Below are 18,504 nucleotides of genomic sequence, written 5' to 3' on the forward strand. Positions count from 1 at the left end.
CCTCATCATATTTTAGCCCTTAGGTGATGCCACCCCCCCCCCCCCCCGCCCTCCCCGTAGGAGAAATGTTTGGTTTTGAGACGGGCCACCTCAGACTGCTGATCACATGGAGAATGCTGAGCTGTGGGTATTCTGCGGCCAGGCTCATTCAGCAGATAGTTTGAAGCCCATACCATGTGTTAGTAATTGCTCGGGGGAGCGAGCTGTAGGAGCCAAGTGTTCCTGGGAGCCTAACCTTAGATAGTGGCAGTGGGCATGGAAAGTCAGAGCAAGGGCTTGAGGCCTTTCAGAGAATTAAGAGCGATTTTATTGGATGAGCTGACAGCTACATGTGGGCTTCACTGGAGAAGGTGAGGGAGAGGAAACCAGGGAAGATTCCAGAGTTCACAGAGTGCCTGGCATCTTGCCATAAGCCAGTGAATATTTTAAGAGAGGACAGGAAACTTCCAGTTGGAGACCTTGTTACCGGAATGACATTACGTTAGTTGATGAGCATTTGGGGATATCATTGAATTGGGAGGATCAGCAAACTACGGCCGGAGGAGACAAAATCTGGGCAACCACCTGTTGTTGTACGGCGCAAGCTAAAAATGGATTTTACAATTCAGATGTCTTTTTTTTTAATTTTTTATTTTTTTATTGGCATATAATGTATTATTAGCCCCAGGGACACAGGTCTGTGAATCGCCAGGTTTACACACTTCACAGCATTCACCATAGCATGTACCTTCCCCAGTGTCCATAACCCAGCCACCCTCTCCACACACCCCTACCCCCCCAACCCTGTTTGTTTTGTGAGATTGTCTCTTATGGTTTGTCTCCCTCCCGATCATATCTAGTTTCATCACATGTTTTTTTTTTAATCAAAAGAAGAATGAGATAACTTTAAAATTCAGATTCCAACCTGCATAAAGCTTTATTGAAACACAGCCACACCCATTCATTTACATATTGTTGCTTTCTCGCCATTAAGGTGGAGTTGAGTAGATGTGACAGAATGGGCAGCAAAGCCTGACATATTTACTGTCTGGCCCTTCACAGAAAAGATTTGCAGACTCCTGCTGTAGACCCTGTGCATTTACACTGTCCCTGTTTCACCTCTGAAGAACGCACAGTAGGCTTTCAGCAAAAACTTTCACGCTGACACTTCCATGATACTACCTTGCGTTATTGACAGGACTTTCCCCTTGCCTGACAACACAGCAGGGAGTCCTCATGCAGGTTGTGAGACCTTTTACAATCCCAAAGATGATGCTGTGGCAGCCCACTGCATGATTTGGATGCATCTCAGCACCTCGTGGGGTGGACCTGTCTGCTGTGAGCAGCGTCTCCCCACTGGGCCTGTCACATCTGACGCCTTCAGTTCTGCAGCCTGAAAGGGAGGTGGGGACAGCACAGGTGCTTGAATCCTGACTGTTCTTGCCTGGGGCTTGTCTGGATAATTTCCTCAGGCCAGATTGCTCTGCCAGTGTAATCCTGTCCCAATGCCTGACCCAAATCAGAAGTCAGTTCTCTCTGGGCCTCCTGAACTTGATGGTTTGGCTCCAGGTTAGACCGTGGAACTGCCCTCTAGAAGTGCTCACAGGAGCCTTGTCTGGCCCATGAGTGGAGAAAGGCTAGATTCCTGCTTGTATTCTATGCTGCAACCTTCATCCTTGACTGGAAGGAGAAAGACTCCTCTGAGATCCCAAGCAGTGGCTGGTGGAGAGGTGGCAAAGAGACTGGGAAACTACCACGCAAACAAGAATTAAAGCTATGGTGTCAGGCTAGATTCCCATTTTATAACTGGACCTTAGAGCCCTTTGCATGTGGCCTGTCTACCTCTAACCTCATCTGCTGCCATTTGCCTTTGTCACTCTACTCCTCCCTGCTGGCTTTTCCCACTGCCCTGGATCTTTGCCTTAGCATGAAAGTTTCTCTTGAAGTCAGATGGTTTAAAGTGGGTGGAATTGTGTTCCCCCAAAAGATATAGCAAAATATTAGCCCCCCTAGTACCTAAATGTGGCCTTATTTGGAAATAAGGTCTTTGCAGATACATCACACTAGGATGAGATCACACTGGATTAGGGTGGGCCCTAAGCCAATGCCTAGTGTTCTTATAAGAAAAGAGAAATTTGTGCAGAGACACTGACACATAGGGAGAATGCCATGTGGCCGCAGAGACTGGGTTGATGCCTGCACAAGCCGACAACATCAAGGGTTCTGGCCGTCATGAGCTACAAGAGGCAAGAAAGAGTGGCCCCCAGACCCTTCAGAGACAATGTAGCCCTTGCCGACACCTTGATTTTTAGACGCCTAGCCTCCAGAACCCAGAGAATACATTTCTGTTTTTAAGCCACCCAATCCATGGTGCTTTGTAAGAGCCGCCCCAGGAAACTAACGCAGATACAGAGATAAGATACTAACTTAGCCATTTTTTGGTTGGGTGACTTTGGGCAAGTTTCCAAAGTTTTCCAGCACTCCCATTTCTTTAACACTAGATGGGAGAGTGCAGGAGTTGAATTAGTTGACACATGTGAAGTTGTTTGCACCGTGCCTGACACGCAGATAGCACTCAGTAAATATTAGTGTAGTAACTGTCACCCTGGTGCTCGGTGTGGCTGGTCCCTCTTGACTCAGATGTCATTGCTTCAGAGGGACCTTCCCTGACGCCCCTGCTAAGAGCTGCCTCGCCAAGTCCTACTATCTCCTTACTCTGTATATCATGCTTACAGCACTTGTTGGGAATTCTATGTGTTTGTTTTTTTTTTTTAATAAAAAACAAAGAGTAAACCAAAAAACCCCAAATGTCTTCTCATTAGAATGTGAGTTCTGAGGGCAAGGACCTTTTCTTGTCTTAATATTTCGTGACTGGCTGGCTGACTGATGACCACATAAAACCAGATGCAAAGGGCATTTAAATTGAAGAAGGAATGAGATTTTTTTCTAAAGATCTCAAAGTTTCCCAAAGCAAGTAACACTCCCATCTCTAAAAATTTTCCGGAAATTCTTCAGTGATCTTATTTAAGGAAAGCAAGAAAGTTCTTATAACTAACCTCAGCCTACCTTCTCTTGCCAGCCTGGTGTAGGATAAAAATTGTGGGATCACTGTTATCATCTTAAATACTCACACATTTAGGCAGAAGTAGATACACTCTTTAAGGTGACTTTGGGCAAGTTTCTGAGCCCCTGGCTGTCAGACCTGTCAGTTCTTCAGGAGATCTTATCATCAGCTATAGGGTCCCAGTTAGTAGTAACTCTTCAGCTCCCAAACGGGAAGCCAGGCCTGTTAGCGTTGGACTTGTTTGCTGTTGAATTTCGCCCTCTAGTGGTAATAAAATGTCACAATAGTGCAACGTTTGGCTGCAATTCAGTCTAATTATTCTGGGAGCTTTCGATATTAAATTATTAACATTATATAAAAAGACAAGTGGTTTTTGTTGGCTTTAAAGAGTACAGATTAAAATAGTTAAGGCATTTTATTAACAGAGTGAATTGTGTTACATTCTTGGAAAAAAGCTCCAAGTTGCTGTGACACTGTATGTAGATTTTGTGTGAGGTGTTGGCATGGATCTGACGTTTAACCTGTGGTAACCAAGAAGTCTCCTTGGGAAAAGTTATATCTGAATTGTGATTTGACACCTGGAAAAAAAAAATGGCCAGAAGGAAGCTGATATTAGGTGAAGCAGAAAACATTATCAGTGTGTTAGAGACTGAGGGGCAAGACCCTGTGCCTATGGGGCTATGTATGCCCAGGGACAGCGGAGTGAGAGTTCATTTCTTCCACCAACAAACAGCCATGAGGCCAGCGGGGCTGGAAGGACGGGGGTGAATTTGAGCAAGAGTGACCAAAGCTGATGTGAGGGAGTGATAAGGGGGACAGGGCAGATTGCATGGGTCCCGTATGTAACTTTTGTGGAGTCCTGTAGGGATGACATTGGCTTCCATGTTGCTGGCAGACTTTGGGGGGCAAGGGTAGGAACAGGGAGAGGGGTTGAGAATGCCAGGAGAGACAGGGTAGTTTGGACCTGTGACAGCGGAAGAGGTGGTAAAGGACATTCTGGTCTCGTATGAGGACAGAGTCTTCAGGATTTCCTGCCATATTGGGTGCACATGGGAGCACAGAGGAGTGAAGCATAATACTGGAGAAGGATGGGCACCTGGGTGGCTCAGTGGGTTAAGCCGCTGCCTTCGGCTCAGGTCATGATCTCAGGGTCCTGGGATCGAGTCCCGCATCGGGCTCTCTGCTCAGCAGGGAGCCTGCTTCCTTCTCTCTCTCTGCCTGCCTCTCTGCCTACTTGTGTTCTCTGTCAAATAAATAAATAAAATTAAAAAAAAAAATACTGGAGAAGAATGCCTGGGGGGCCCAGCTGGCTAAGCAGCCCACTCTTGATTTTGGCTCAGGTCATGATCTCCTGTCCTGGGATGGAGTCTGGCCTCGGGCTAGTTAGTGTCAGGTTAGTGTTTTTCTGGTAAAGTTATTTATTAAAATAAAAAGAGCCCTCTGTTAGCCTACTTCATAAATATGATGAAAACTTAGGGTTTAATCAAAATTACATAGAACGGTAGCTTAGGTGTATTAGAGCAGAAGTTCTTAAACTGAGCTCAAGACCCCTTTTCCCTCTTAAAAATTATTGAGACCCCCAAAGAGGTTTTCTTATGTGTTTTGACTATTGGCTTATTGTATTAGAAATTAAAATACAGGAATTTTTAAGTATTTAGTTAACTCATTTAAAAATAACAGTGATTATTTTTGTGAAAATAATCATTTTCACAAAATCATTAAAACAAAATTTAATGAGAAAAATGGCATTGTTTTATATCTTTGCAAATTTCTTGAGTGTCTAGTCTCCTAGAACATACCTGTGTACGACTTTATACCACCGTGCATTGGGCATTTGAGACATACTGGTTTCCTGAGTTAGGCGGATATTCAAAATGTTAATGTATTTCATTATACAATATTAAAAAGTCGCTTTCATTTATATCACCAGTTATCAGAAAAACCACTAAAGTATCGGAAAGCTGTCAAGTTCATGGTCATGAATACAAGTTTCCCCAAATTCTGATTTTTCAATTGAAAGCTCAGGTTTCATCACTGGCAACAAATACTGTCCATTGTTCTTCTGGAAGTGACAGGCTTACTTTGTTCCTTTTTTAGAAAATGCCTGCCAGATAAATACCACGTCCGAATAACCAGTTTGTCAGACATCCTTTGAAGTAAAAATGGCATTCCATGCAAAAGCAGCTAGTTGAACACACAGTTGCTTTCCCTCAAGACACCCATTGTACTTGGGTCTGCTGAAGAAGGGCCACATGTGTGCTCCTGTGTCATCCCACAGAATATTAAAGAGAGACATGGATGCAAAGGTCCCTCTGTGATTTAAAGCGAGTAATTCTTATGGCTTCATCGAGGATTTCTTTAGCAAAACTGGCGATTTTTTTAGAGACGTACTTAAAAATTGTTTTTTCAATATCTAAAATAATTTTTTTTTTTTTAATGTCGTGACTCTCCCTTGCTTTGTGCTAAGGTCCTAGCAGCGTGCCCCATCATTGCTTTTACCTTATTGGTGGAAGTGTCAGCCCAGTGAGAATGGCAAAAAATGTCTCAGTATTTTTTTTTTTAAGATTTTATTTAATAGATTTTTTTTTTTCAGAGAGCAAGAGAACCCAAACAGGGGGAGCTGCAGGCAGGGGGAGAAGCTGAGATCAAGACCTGAGTTGAAGCAGATGCTTAACTGACTGAGCCACCTAGGTGCCCCAATGAAAATAGTTTTAGCCTCATGGACTACCTAAAAGGCCCTAAGGGCGCATAGGGTGCACTTTCAACATCGCTGTCCTAGGGGGGCTCCTGCTACTTAAGAGCTGTTATAAAGCCTATATATAGGATCTATCTATCTATCTATATATATATAAAACTCTCTCTATAAAGAGAACAGTGATCATCAGCTCCTCTTGATCTAAATCCATATTTTTTTCCTCTGGCTAAGTGGATATTTTTTAAAACAGTAACATTTATATTTAAAAAATACTGATTATTAAGACAGAAGAGACATTAAATTTTCATTTAAAAATAAGAAAAGAGGGGCACGTTGGTGGCTCAGTGGGTTAAGCCTCTGCCTTTGGCTCAGGTCATGATTTTAGGTCCTAGGATCAAGCCCCGCATCGGGCTCTCTGCTCAGGGACTCCCCCACCCCACCCAACCTGCCGCCTGCCTCTCTGCCTACCTATGATCTCTGTCAGTCAAATAAACAAATAAAATCTTTTTTTTTTTTTTTTTTTTTTTTAATGAGAAAAGAGGTGCACCTGTCAGTTGTTAATTATCTGCCTTCAGCTCAGGTCATAATCCCAGGTTCCTGGGACCCAGCCCCGTATCTGGCTCCCTGCTCAGTGAGGAGCCTGCTTGTGTTCCCTCTCTCGCTGTCTCTCTCTGTCAAATAAAAAAAAAATCCTTTTTTAAAAATGAGGGAAGATTGAGAATCTATCCTAGAACTAAGGGTGTGTTGTTTACCACTGAGCAGATTGTGAGGCCTCTGTAAATACTACCTGTTTCCGATGATGGAGCCACTCGTTACATACTGTGAGGAGCTGGTCCAGAGGCAGTTGTTGTTCTGCTCTGATTGTTTTATATTAAAACCATGAAAACCCCAAGCTCAGTGAAGCCAAGGTCTGGTTTATGGCGGAGACGCTCAGCTTGGATGCAAAAAGTGCAGTCAAGGAATAAATTTACTCGAGGCAGGCTGAAAATGAACATTCTCCTGGTCCTTAAGCTTTTATTAATTGCCGCCACATTGGCCCATTCCGTGCTCCCAGTGTGGGTTAGCTGGCCGAGCTCCATCCATCCTTTATGTCAGTGAAGATAAGGACGTGTCAGACCCCGGGAACAAGAACATGCTGTTTGGCCCTGTGACACCATTTCCTTTGAGTCCCAGCTCTCTCCAGATGGCATCTAATTGTTTCTTGAATGACCTCAGTGTCCAGGCTGCAGGAACCTGGTCTGAGAGGGCATTTCACATATTTATTAGCTCGTGGATGAGAACTTAACTACATAAAGCCCCCATTCACGCTCTCAAAAGAGCGTTTTGTTCAGAAGTGATGATGAAGCTGATGGACTGTTTCCTGTGACCACCAGGCTCCAGTTTGTGTCTCATTTTTCCCAGGCCCAGGTGTGTGTTTTTCAGAAACATCTGAGTCCATCGTGGCCCACCTCATCCATCGTGGCCCGGTCTCCCCCACTTTGTCTTTCCCGGAACAAGCTCGGGAAGGACAGCGCTGCATCCTCTTCTCTCCTGGTTTGCAGAGCGTTCAGGGATGGCTCGTAGAGGTGGTAGGAGCTGGAAGTCACCTGTTCTGGAAGCCTCTCTCCATTTGGGCACCCAGGTAGCTCACGGTGGAGAGCAGGGTGCTTCTGAGGGGCCGAAGAAGGGACCAGTCCTCATCTAGCTGCGGGGAAGGGCCAGCCTGCTTCACCAGTGAGAATGATGACGCTTGTGTGGCAAGTCACGTCTAAGGCCCCTGTGGGTCTGAACTGTTTCGGGGCGGCAGTCCCTATCTCTTTGCGATGGGGATGAAAAAGAACTAGAAATATGCATGTGTGCCTCTTGTGCATCATATTTCCAGGGTATTTCTGGACCCAGATGGACAATCCCTGCGCTTTCTCCAAACCTTCTCTGGCTCCTCTCCTGTTCAGGCATTGGCTCCAACACTTCCAGGCATTGGAGTGTTGACAATGAATAAGTCCTGAAGCAAACAGCCAAGGACACAGGTCACTTTAATGAGTGCTTTAGGCTTGGAGCTGGGGCCCTTCACTGGGGTAAATAAAGCAATAGCAGGAGGTGAAGGAAGCCCTGCAGGGCCACACAGACCAAGAACCGGGGCTCCAAGGCTCCTTCTGGACAGTGTTCACCTAAGGACTACAGAAGGAGTAAATTTGGGAAGATCTGAATATATTTGGGGGGTGATGTAGATTGCCCTTTCTTTGACATACAAAGAAGTCGTGAGAGTTGCCCTCCCAGGTAATCAGTTATCTCTGGCAAAGTCCACACGGCCTCAATAAGTGAATGTCTCACTACCTCTGCATCAGGTCCTCTGTCTTCCCACAAGACACAATAGCCTTCGGAAATGTCCTCCAGGAACTTAAGAGGGTGCTGTTGCCTGCATGAGTAGGGTTGAATGAGCCGTTTGTGAGTGCTTTCCCCCAGCCTGGGAGGGGTGCTGGGTGTGGGAGCAAAACTCACACATACATTCAGCAGCACGGGACATTCCGACTCCATGAATCCCTCTCCCTTTTCCTGGAGGCAAATTCATGTCTGCTTCTTCCTTGAGAACTCAAGGCAACTCAGTTCTTTAATGGAGCATCCTTGCAGTTGGCTGTGAACCACCCTTCATTTCCACCTATCACTGAAACACGAGGGAACAACCCTGTTATTAATGGATGGACCTTATACATGTGTTCATGTAACATCGGCTCAGGTTGGCTCTTTCTGAGCATTTCTCAGGTAGGGAGATCATGTCGCATTCACGTGAACTCCAGCGGAGCCCAGCACGGTGCGTTCTGTCTCGATCTCAGGTTTCATCTAGCCACCCATCAGTAAAGTGAAGTCAAGCTGATGATGTAAGCTGGGAGGTTTACTGGGGCAGGACAGGGGTCCAGTAGCCTGGCTTGATGACTGTTCTGGAGAAGGAAGGCCTGTCCACACTCTGCCTTGTACCTGCTTCTCTGCACACTGGCCGCATTCGGTCCGATCACTTTATATAGTGGGGGCATGTGGGCATAGGCTGTCCTGACTTCTCATCTCAGCGTTTATGGTCCAGGGGGAAAGGAGACCTTCTTTTCTGCTCCGATTTGGAAAGCCCCAGGGAAGCATTCCAATTGGTGTAACTTGGGTCCATTATGTCCACTCCAGAACCATTCAGTGTTCAGAATTCTGATTGGCTCACACATCCAAAACAAGTGTGAAGGTACATGCCACGGGGTGAAACTTTTAAACGCAGTAACCACTGACTGCTGTTTCCATCATTTTTTTTTTTTTTTTGGCCTGAATTTTCAATATAACGGGCTGTATTTCTAGTTATCTCTATGTGGGGTACATACGTGAAATGTTGACATATGAATAGTAGGTTGTACAGAGATACTTTCTTTTTGGCCTCTTCAAACCCTGTACTCCCCTTCCTCTAGTTTTCTCCTACGGACCCCCACTGCCTCCCAGTTTGTCAGATCCACCCTGTAGTAGAGAAACTGTGGGCAGCGGAGCAGAGGGGCCCTGGATTCCCCTTATAGTCTAGTCTTGGAGAAATTCCCTCATCCGCTGTCACAGGCACCCCAGCGCTGAGGCTGCTGTGATGTTCCCAGAGGCTGGGCCGGGCTTCCTGCTGCTCTCCCTGGCAGCTCTCCCTTCCTGCAGCCCGCCCTCCCACGCCTCCCGCGCCTCCCACGCCGGGGATTGTACTGTCCTTTTTTTTTTTTTTAAGTTTTTATTTATTTGACACACCCAGAGCGAGAGATCACAAGTGGGCAGAGAGGCAGGCAGAGAGAGTGGGGGAAGTAGGCTCCCCGCTGAGCAGAGATCCCGATGCGGGGCTCGATCCGAGGACCCTGAAGATCATGACCTGAGCTGAAGGCAGAGGCTTAACCCACTGAGCCACCCAGGCGCCCCAGATTGTCCTTTGAATCACTGATAAAGGAGCCTATTGTCCCACCTCGGGCAGGCACCAGGAGTGTTCACTGTCTGGATGTCACTTCTGTAGGAGTAGGCGGCACTGTGCGCAGCACTCTTCACTGAAGTGAAGAAATTGGTTGGTAACCAGTATGATCCCTCCCATGCAACACCCTGTGTTGAGTTGGCCTTTTCTTGGAGAGAAACATACCTAGATGGTGTTTCTCCTTAAACTACGGTGGTCCCCAAGCCCTGGGGCTGTCCCCTGTGCTCTAGGGCTGTGTGTCCTCCTGGCTGTTTGTAGATTCTGCCTCAGCCTCAGTCTGTCCATGTCCTACCCTTTCCCATCAGGAGTGAATGAGGAGCTCTCTGATGGGCTATTTCGGATGAGACCTGCTGCCGCTGTTGCTAAGGGTATCTGTCCCTGGGTAGGAGGGTGGGGCTGTTGTCCTGGCCACGGTTCTGCCTTTGGGGTTTGCACAAGATAAGGTACTCTCAGTGACCAGGTGGTAGCCGGGCTTCCATTATCACCTCCCAGGGATCCAGACTCTGGTTTAATGATTAACTCTGAGTCCTGTTTGCTCTCACCTGTGACATGGTGATAATGATACATGTGTCCTGGTGTATTAAATAAGACACTAGGGAGAATGCTGCCTGGATAAGTGCTGGCTCTCGGGGGCCTTATCCAGGGTTGGGGAAGGGGTGAGGGCAGCTCCTGCTGAGAGGCAGGGTGCCTCTGACAAAAGCAGCCCCCAGAGCATCTGAGGGGAAGAAGGGGGGCTCAGAGTCCACCTTGCAGAGCGTGTGTATCCCGAGGTGATGCCCGACCTCTGCTGAGGTCATGTATCTAGGACCCTGCTATCAAACTGTGCCTGCAGCTAATTTCCCTGAGAAAAGGAGATGCTGAGTGTGGTGGGCAAGCAAGGCCCTTGCCCCAGCTGGGGAAGGGAAGGGGTCCTCTCCTGTCACACGTGTGTCATGCAGCTCCAGCGGCAGACGGGAAGGTGGCATGGCAGGCCTCAAGGCTTTCTGTCTCCTCCTCTCCCGTCTGCAGCCCTCCTGGGCTGTGTCATGGTAGCTGCAGGCTCTCCCTGTCATTCCTCACGTCCATGGTGACCAAGGTTTCCCCCTCCCTCTTCTCTCCGTTAGAATAAAAGATCCAGTAGGACCCTCGGAAGCCCCCTCTTGAAGAGCCACTGAAGGTGCTTCTGGATCCGTGGGGATGTTAGGTCCCATTGCTCTTTAGGAAGTGGGTAAAAGCCGTGTCCTCCTCACCTTGGTGAACACTTACTCACCCAACCATTTGTAGACAATTTCTGGAAGCTCGTGGGAGCCCCACTCTGCCCCCAGCTCAACAATGCCTGGCCTGGCCTGCTTCTCCTAGCTCTTTGGGCAGGAGGCCGAATTCACCAATATGTCACTGATGATAAGGGCCACAATCAGTTTATGACCATGACAACAAGGTATTTTCCCCACTGAAATAGTTCACTTAGATGGCTGGAATTTGCTTGAAAACAGAAGGAGAGATTAATAAGATCATTTTCTGATGGATGTTGTCCCCCTTTCAAGGTTGGGATGAGTGCAATCGGCTCTGACTCCACCTTCTCCCTGGTGCCGACCCCGCCATGCACCCTAGGATTCCTGCCTTCTTGGCCATTCCTCGGTGCCTGTTCTATCCACTCACACATCCAGTAGCCTCTCTGAGATGGAAGAAGGGCATGGAGTGGCACTGGAAGAATGCATCGTAACTCTGGCAATTCCGGCCACTAGGGCTGAAAGAGGGGAAGGGACCTAGAGGTGGAAAGCAGACTCTGTGTGGAGCAAAATCTGGAGAGGGTGGCTGGACAGAGCAGGCAAAGGACCCAAGTGTCTATACCAGACCCTGTTCTACTTCTAGAAATGGCTGTCATCAGAGGAGCCAGTAATATGGGCCAATGACGAATGAAGGCGTGGGGTCCATAGGAGGTGGTCCTCTGGGGGCCTGTGGTCTCCTGTGGAAGGTCTAGTCCTAGGGCAAGACCCTGGAGGGCTAGGCAAGGGGGTGAGGTTGGAGGAGCATCGGGCAGGACGAAGGCAGAAGCCCAGCTCTGCAGCAGCCAGCTCAGTGTGGGGGCAAGGTGGAAGGAGGGGTGCGGCCCAGATCCTATTAGGGGGCTACAGGTTCCCCGGTCAAACTGGCGGGGATGGGGTGTGATAGCGAGAGCTCAGTAGTTGTGGATGGGCCAGGAGTTCCCCTGGGTCAAGGCCAAGTAGGCAGATGCTGTGGACATACATGCCGCCTGTTAAAACAAACAACTCTCCAAATGACAACAGCTCTGGAGTAGGAAATCATCTGAGACATCTGAGCAAGTGTGATTAAAACCATATGTGCAATTTTAATACGGGATCTTAACATTTGAAAGCTAGAAATATTTTAAGATTGAGACCACTCTTAAACACCTCCTCATTGCTCCCTGGCTTTCAAGATCACGGCTGTACCAGCCTGCCGGGTAGGTCAGGGGCTGGGGCTGCAGCTGGGGGGGCGTGGCTCCCAGGCCCCACAGGTGGGTGAGGTGGGGCATCTGTCCCTCAGGAGGACTGAATGGGGAAGGGAGGCTCACATTTGCTCAGTGCCTACTCTGTGTCAGATGCCCAGCTCTTTATGGGTTATTTTACCTGGTCCTCACAAAGACCTGGTCAACTAGAGAAGGAAGCTTAAGCTCAGAGAGGTTAAGCTCACTAGCTAAGTAGCAAAGACTTGAAACCACCCTGGCTGTCCTTCTAACCTGCTACCTCCTTGTCGCTTCTGAGACATGCAAATCTGTGTCTCACAGCTCAGTTTCAGAAGATGTCATTTTGCAGAAGTGCTCATGAAATGGGGGAGCCGGGGGCAGGGGAGATGGGAGACAGTGCAGCTGGTCCTGGCTGGGGAGCCTTCCTGGTGTTCTGGCTTTGCAGACACCCCTCGGCCCCTTTCTGCAGGTCTGCATGGGAGGGACGTCTGAGGGGGCATTTGTGGCCCCTCTTAGTTGCTTAGATAGCTCACACTTACCAAAGTGGAAGAAAGGGGAAAGGAGAGTGTGCAGCATGGAAAATGTAGGCATTACAATGACCAAAAAAGCAAACGCCAGCTCTGGGTAAGGAGCACACACGGTGAGGGTAGAGTGGGAGGAGGCGGGGACAGGCTAGGTCATCTCAGATGAACAAGACTCCCAGGGTCGTATGGCTGAGCTTCAGGGGACAAGGTATTCCCTAAAATTACACATAAAACATTACAGGATGTGGTTTTTGCTAGGGGAGGAGGGTCGATGGTTTTCATGGATCTGAAGAAAGACAGAGACTGCCAGAGGCGGTCTGAGCCTGCCGGTGGAGAGGCTGGGGTTATGCCCCATGCTTGTTCTTTTCATTTTGCTTTGATGCTGAAAACAGAAAATGGGGCTTGTGTAACCTAGGATTTCTGGGGTGATACCAGGAAGTAGGTGGTGGTAGAGGGACGCATGGGGTGGAATTATATGTGATAGAGCAAGATGGTGAGGTCCGGGCTGGGCCCTGACCTGATTTAGCTCCCCATGGTCAGTTCTACAATTTTAATAGCCAGTTAGAGAACAGGGAATTTACTGGGCGGGGCGGGGGGTGGGGGTACGGGGGTAAGACGCCGTAGAGAGAAGTGTGTTTGTTGAGTACTGCCCTTAGTTCCTTTGTTGATGCAGTAGGCAGATCAATACCGCTTCCGGAAGGAGGCCACTTAACAGCCATACTCTCAGCCCCCTGAGGAATCTGGGGGGACTGTCAGACGGAGCCCTGCCCGGCAAGCGCACTTCAGTGCACCCTCTGTATTCCCTGGCGTAAGTGAACATCTTAAGAGTCCACAGCAATACACACAGCGGCCCCGAGAGCCAGGCCAGCGTTTCCCACCCTCCTCCTGCCAAGTCCAGGGTGCATTCCCGTCTAGAGGAAGAGATAAGCTGCATATAAATACAGAAAAATGGGCCCAGCGCTCTTCGGCACCTCCTATAGCTGCCCAGTCTGGCGTGAGGGGAACCCTGACAGCTGATCCTCATCCTCAGTGGTCTCCCAGCAAATTCTCCTCAATCCCCGAGGTCCTGTGGCTTTTATGGGATGGTGGGCGCTCAGAGCCCCTCCTCCACTACCCTGCCTCCCTCCAGGTTTCCTGTGCTCAGAATCATGCAGACCTGCCTGCCGGATAGGGCCAGGCATCTGGGAAGTTTTGGGAGACAGGGTTGCAGAGAAACACACCTTTTCTGGCCCAGGGCTCCTCCCCAGGCATTTGCCTCCCTGCTTTTCAAAGGGCCAAACCTGTAGAGGGCAGTCTTGGATATTTAGGAGTGGGCCCATCCAGGTTAATCTTCCGGGTTTCCTAGGATGCCTGGGGAAATGGATATGGTAGTAGCATCGGTTTTACCCCCTAGTTTAGTAAAGCTGTTGTTGTTCATGGGAGTCTGATTACCAGGGTTTAGTGGAGCCAAAAAGCCAGGTGAGAGAGAGACCTTGCTGAGAGGGTAGAGTCTCATTGGTTGCTATGAGAGGTTGAGCTGTTTTGACCTCCAGGACTAGTGTTCATCCCTTGACTCGTGCTCTGAGTGTGTCCCTGTGGGCAAGGATGAGCCAGCCCTTGCAGTCTTGGACCGGTGCCCTCTGGTGACAGTGTGCTGCCCGCTGTGGGCAGGGTCAGTGTCCACAGGACTGGTAGACCATGACCAAGAGCACCTCAGTGCACGGCAGGCTTGATGCCTCGATTCTGGGCTGGCTGTGGGGAGGAGAATGGCAGAGTATTGGCAGCTTTGTTTTCCCAGTTGCCCTGAAACAGGTAAAAGCAAATACCTGGTGGGCACATCTTTTCCCCAATAGACTTTTCCCCCAGTGCCGGGTTAGAGAGAGGGGCGGCCTCACTGGGAGCCTGTTGTTCTAGTGAGGACGGTGGCTCTCTGGGGAGGGTCTCTTGCACGCTTTCAGCCTCTCTCAACCCAAGGGCTGCTGCTGACAGGAAGCAGGGATGTGTGGGATATGGCTGGCAGGCAGCTCCTGTTTCCATGGTTACTAAATAGGGCAGGTTAGTATTAGGGCTGCCCAAGGAAAAAACGGCACTGAGCAGGGGCCTTCCTCCGGCCTCCTTTAAACCTCTTCCCAGATGGGGTGGGCAGCATTTGACCTGAAGGCATGGGAATCTCCCTAAGGGGTCTACCTGGCTGCCCTGCTCTGGTTTTTCTCCACAGGTGTGTCCCTTGGTACCAAGGAATAAGTCTTCCAGGAGGCGGGGCGGGGTGGGGGGGGTTGGCTAAAGAGCACAGTTTCCCCAGAGTTGTGTGTGCTGCCAGCACCACTCCCTGTCAGTCCCTGCGGCTGCACTAGAGATGCTGACCCCTGTCCTGCAAAGAGCACGGTGTGTAGAAAATCCTGAATCCAAATTTGGTCTTAAATCACATGCACCAAATCATCAGAGAGTGACCCCCTGCCCCAGGTCACTGCCTTTTCATGGGGCTGTGTGAGTTACGGGTTTAACTATAAGACATTAAAAAAATCTCTCATTTGTGTTTCCTTGTGATTACATACCAGACTCTGCAATCACACGCTGGAATCTAGTCCTTTGTCCGTTCTCTGCTGAGTGACATGCTGTCCTAGTCTTCTGTTTCTTTGTAACTGGAAGAGAATAATCACTGACAGGAGAATGTGGGAGAATTGATCACTATGGATGCAGATATTGAAAAACATAACAAGTCAGTGAAGGGCACTTTGCAAATTCATGTGGTTACCGCCTTTCGTTGCAACAACGATGCATTATTTTAGTCTCACTCCTTGGCCATTTCAGGAGAAATTTATTAATACCTTTGAGTGATGTTTCAGAAATTATTTTTGCTGTGGAGCAGAAAAATTAAAAAGTGACAAGGTGCCTGAGTGGCTCAGTCAGTTGAGCATTGGACTCTTGGTTTAGTCTTAGGTCATGATCTCAGGGTCATGATATCAAGCTCTGCGTTGGGCTCTGCGCTCATTGGGGAGTCTGCTTCTCTCCCTCTCCCTCTGCTCCTCCCTACCACTTATGTGCAGGCTCACTCTCTTTCTCTCTCAAATCTGTTTTTAAAAAGTGCTTAGGAAACAGTTACCTAATAAGATTAGCCCCTTCTTTAATCCTGACAACCAATTCTTTGGGCATTTGGGGGACATTTCTTAGAGTAGACCGAGAAAGCCTCAAGTGACAAGAACCATGATTCTACAGTGACCTGAGGGTCTTTTGTGTCGCCTTTTCCCTGGCCCCAGAGCACTTGATGACATAATTCTTGGTCATTTACAAGTCTGCATTATTTGCATATTTCTTTCAGGAGTGCACTCCATTCAGATTTTCTGAGGGGAGGGTATGAGGTCAAAAGCTTTGGCCAATCTCTCTGAATTTCTGTGTGGGGTTTAAGGAGCTGCTCTCTCTCCTCATCCCACACTGGGGATGGTGCTTTTTTATAGCCCCTTGGGGGAGTTTCTTAGGCTGGCAGAGCATGTCTCCTGCCGGTGGGGCTGAGCAGGTAAACACTGGGCGCCTTACCTGGTGGCTGTAGGCCTCAGGGATGAGTCATCCCTACAGGTCATGGGCCCTCGCTGCTCAAGAGGACTTACCTTTGAACCCTTTCTAATAGAAACCAGGGCAAACAGCAAACACTTGCTCATGGATACAGTATATGGATTTTGGAGGACAGTATCGACCCACCAACTGGACCATCTCCAAGGGCCCTGTGACCTCTACCACCCTTGATGCTTGCTTCTGGGTTCTTGGATGGACTTCCCTGGGGTGGAACCCCCAGGACTACACATCTGGCCTCCAAAATCACAGAAGACAGGGACTGAGGGATCACAGAGGAAGTCAGCTTCCCCTCCCCCATCACTGCTGTGGCGACAGACCCTCTGTGGCTCTGTCTCCACATCCTCTGTATTTATTAGGGCTGCCCCTCTGCCCCTTCAGGCCGTGTTCAGGCACAGAGGCTGCTCACAGGCATTGAACAAACAAGTCTCTATTTTTACAGGCCGACTTGACCTAGTCCAAAGGCCAAGGCCTCCTGAGGATTTGACACTAATCCTGTTGGATATTTCTCATACCTCCCTCATGCCTCATCTGGTGTTGTTCCTTTCTGGACTGAATGGGTTCTGTTTCTTCCTCGTTACAAGTTTCTGCCTGTGTGAAGTTTCAGCAAGCTTCAGGACACATTCCAATTTTGAGTGGCCGAAGCCACAGAAAGGTAACATCTGAAACAGCAGGAGAGGGACAGCTACAGGCAGGAACCTGGGTTTGATAAAAACCAGAATTGTTGAGCACCCACTCTGGCTGGAATGCAAAAAGAGAAGCAGTTCCCTAAAGGTCACAGGAGGCTCTTGGTGGGGGCAAGGGCCTCTTAGGCCAGGAGACTGGCTTGGCTGCGTGTGCCGCCTGGTCCGAGCGCTGGATCCGGGTTAGCCAGAGAGGACCACTGGATGAAGTATTCGAAGTGAAGAAGGGAAGTGGGACAAAGAGCTGAGTCTGAAGAGGGTATACAGCCTGACCCCCAGCCTCCCAGCAGACGGCTCGGCCAGGTGGGACGGTGTGGGGCGCCCAGGGTGTTTGCTGACAGACGTGCTAATTAAACACCAGAAGACCGTATTACCCACGGTGATGGCTGTGCCAACGTTATCAGCTACAAACTGGCTGCCAGGAGCATTCTAATTAAAAATAAACAGTGCTGCGGGTGGGCTGGGAGAGTGGGGATGGGGACCCTGTTCCTGTGTCTTCAGACTTCTAGGATTGGTCCAAAGGAGAAGTTAAACCCCAGTCACCTTTTAGGTCCTTTTCTCAAAGGAGCCTTTGTCTCATCACAAGGTGGTGTGATGTGTGCTTCCTTAACCCTTAGCTGCTGGGGTGACAAGCATACAGATCCCTACTCCGGGAGCCGATCGCCTGGTGCCCTGGCCTGGGGAAGGACAGGCTGTCTGCGGGGGTTAATGATTTCTGCCGGGTCTCTAGATTGAGGGGACAGCGAAAGCCCAAAGCTCTTCAAGGAGAGGTTAGAATTTCATCAGAAAGCGAGTCTGGTCACATGAGAATTTCTGGCACTGTGTGCATGGCAGGCTGGACACCAGCCTGCCAGAATTGAATGAGCGGATCGTATTGGCTTCAGCGGAGGGGAAAAGTCCCAGCCTGGCCTGTGAGCAGGAGTGAGCGGCTTGCTCCCCTGCCCGGCCGCTGGACCTCAGGCAGGAGCAGCAGGGCTGCCGCGGCGGGGCTGGGGCTCTGACGCCTGAGCCCCATTTCTTTCAGCCCTAAAGAAAAAGTGTGTGGTCCAGGGACTGGACACTGCAAGATGCCTAAGGAATGCAATGCCTTCCACGCCCTGTCGGCGGCCCTGTGCTGCTTCTATCACCGCCGGTCATTCCTTGGAGCCAAGGTAGGTGCGGCTTTGAGATAAGATGCACTGGAGATTGTTTGGGGAGACCTGAAAGTGTTAGTCTTCTAAAAGGCCCCAGAAAAAGTTTGCAGCCTGCTGGCCATGGAGCAGAGGCACTTTGTTTGGTGGGTAGATCTTGCTAAGCCCCCCGTGATGGGCCTCCCTCCTCTGGAAACAGAACCCAGCTGCACAGAGGGGGGCTCCGAGTCTGTGTTTGGGGAAGAAGCTCTGTTTTTCAGGACACTTTCAGTCTCCTTGGGTGGAATTCTATACCAAAGTAACTCAGTAGGATGGACCTGTTTTTCTTCTTTCTGTCTTTGCATCGCTCTCTCTCCCCTTGTTCGCCGTGACTGTGAGCTGGCTGGGGCATGAAGTCAGTAGTGTCTAGAACCCACAGAAGCCACGAAATACCTTCTCTCCAATCTCAGCCAGGTTCCAAAACAATTTCAGTGTTTGGAACCGCCTTGTCTTTA

General features: G+C 49.2%; 1 protein-coding gene across 3 annotated transcripts in view; it reads left to right on the forward strand.

Annotated features, from left to right (window-relative positions):
- BCAR3 (BCAR3 adaptor protein, NSP family member) overlaps window positions 1-18,504 on the forward strand; it is a 110,320-nt gene that overhangs the window by 41,470 nt on the left and 50,346 nt on the right. The window contains exon 1 of one of the 3 annotated variants that reach the window (XM_032361504.1): window positions 17,538-18,031. The exons of the other annotated variants lie outside the window; for them this stretch is intronic. Coding sequence (XP_032217395.1) covers window positions 17,948-18,031 — 84 coding nt within the window. The 5' untranslated portion in view covers window positions 17,538-17,947. Of the gene's footprint in view, window positions 1-17,537; window positions 18,032-18,504 lie in introns of those variants that run through there. 3 annotated transcript variants of the gene reach the window in all.

The sequence above is a fragment of the Mustela erminea genome, chromosome 10, assembly GCF_009829155.1.
Source record: "Mustela erminea isolate mMusErm1 chromosome 10, mMusErm1.Pri, whole genome shotgun sequence".
Classification (NCBI taxonomy): Eukaryota; Metazoa; Chordata; class Mammalia; order Carnivora; family Mustelidae; genus Mustela; species Mustela erminea.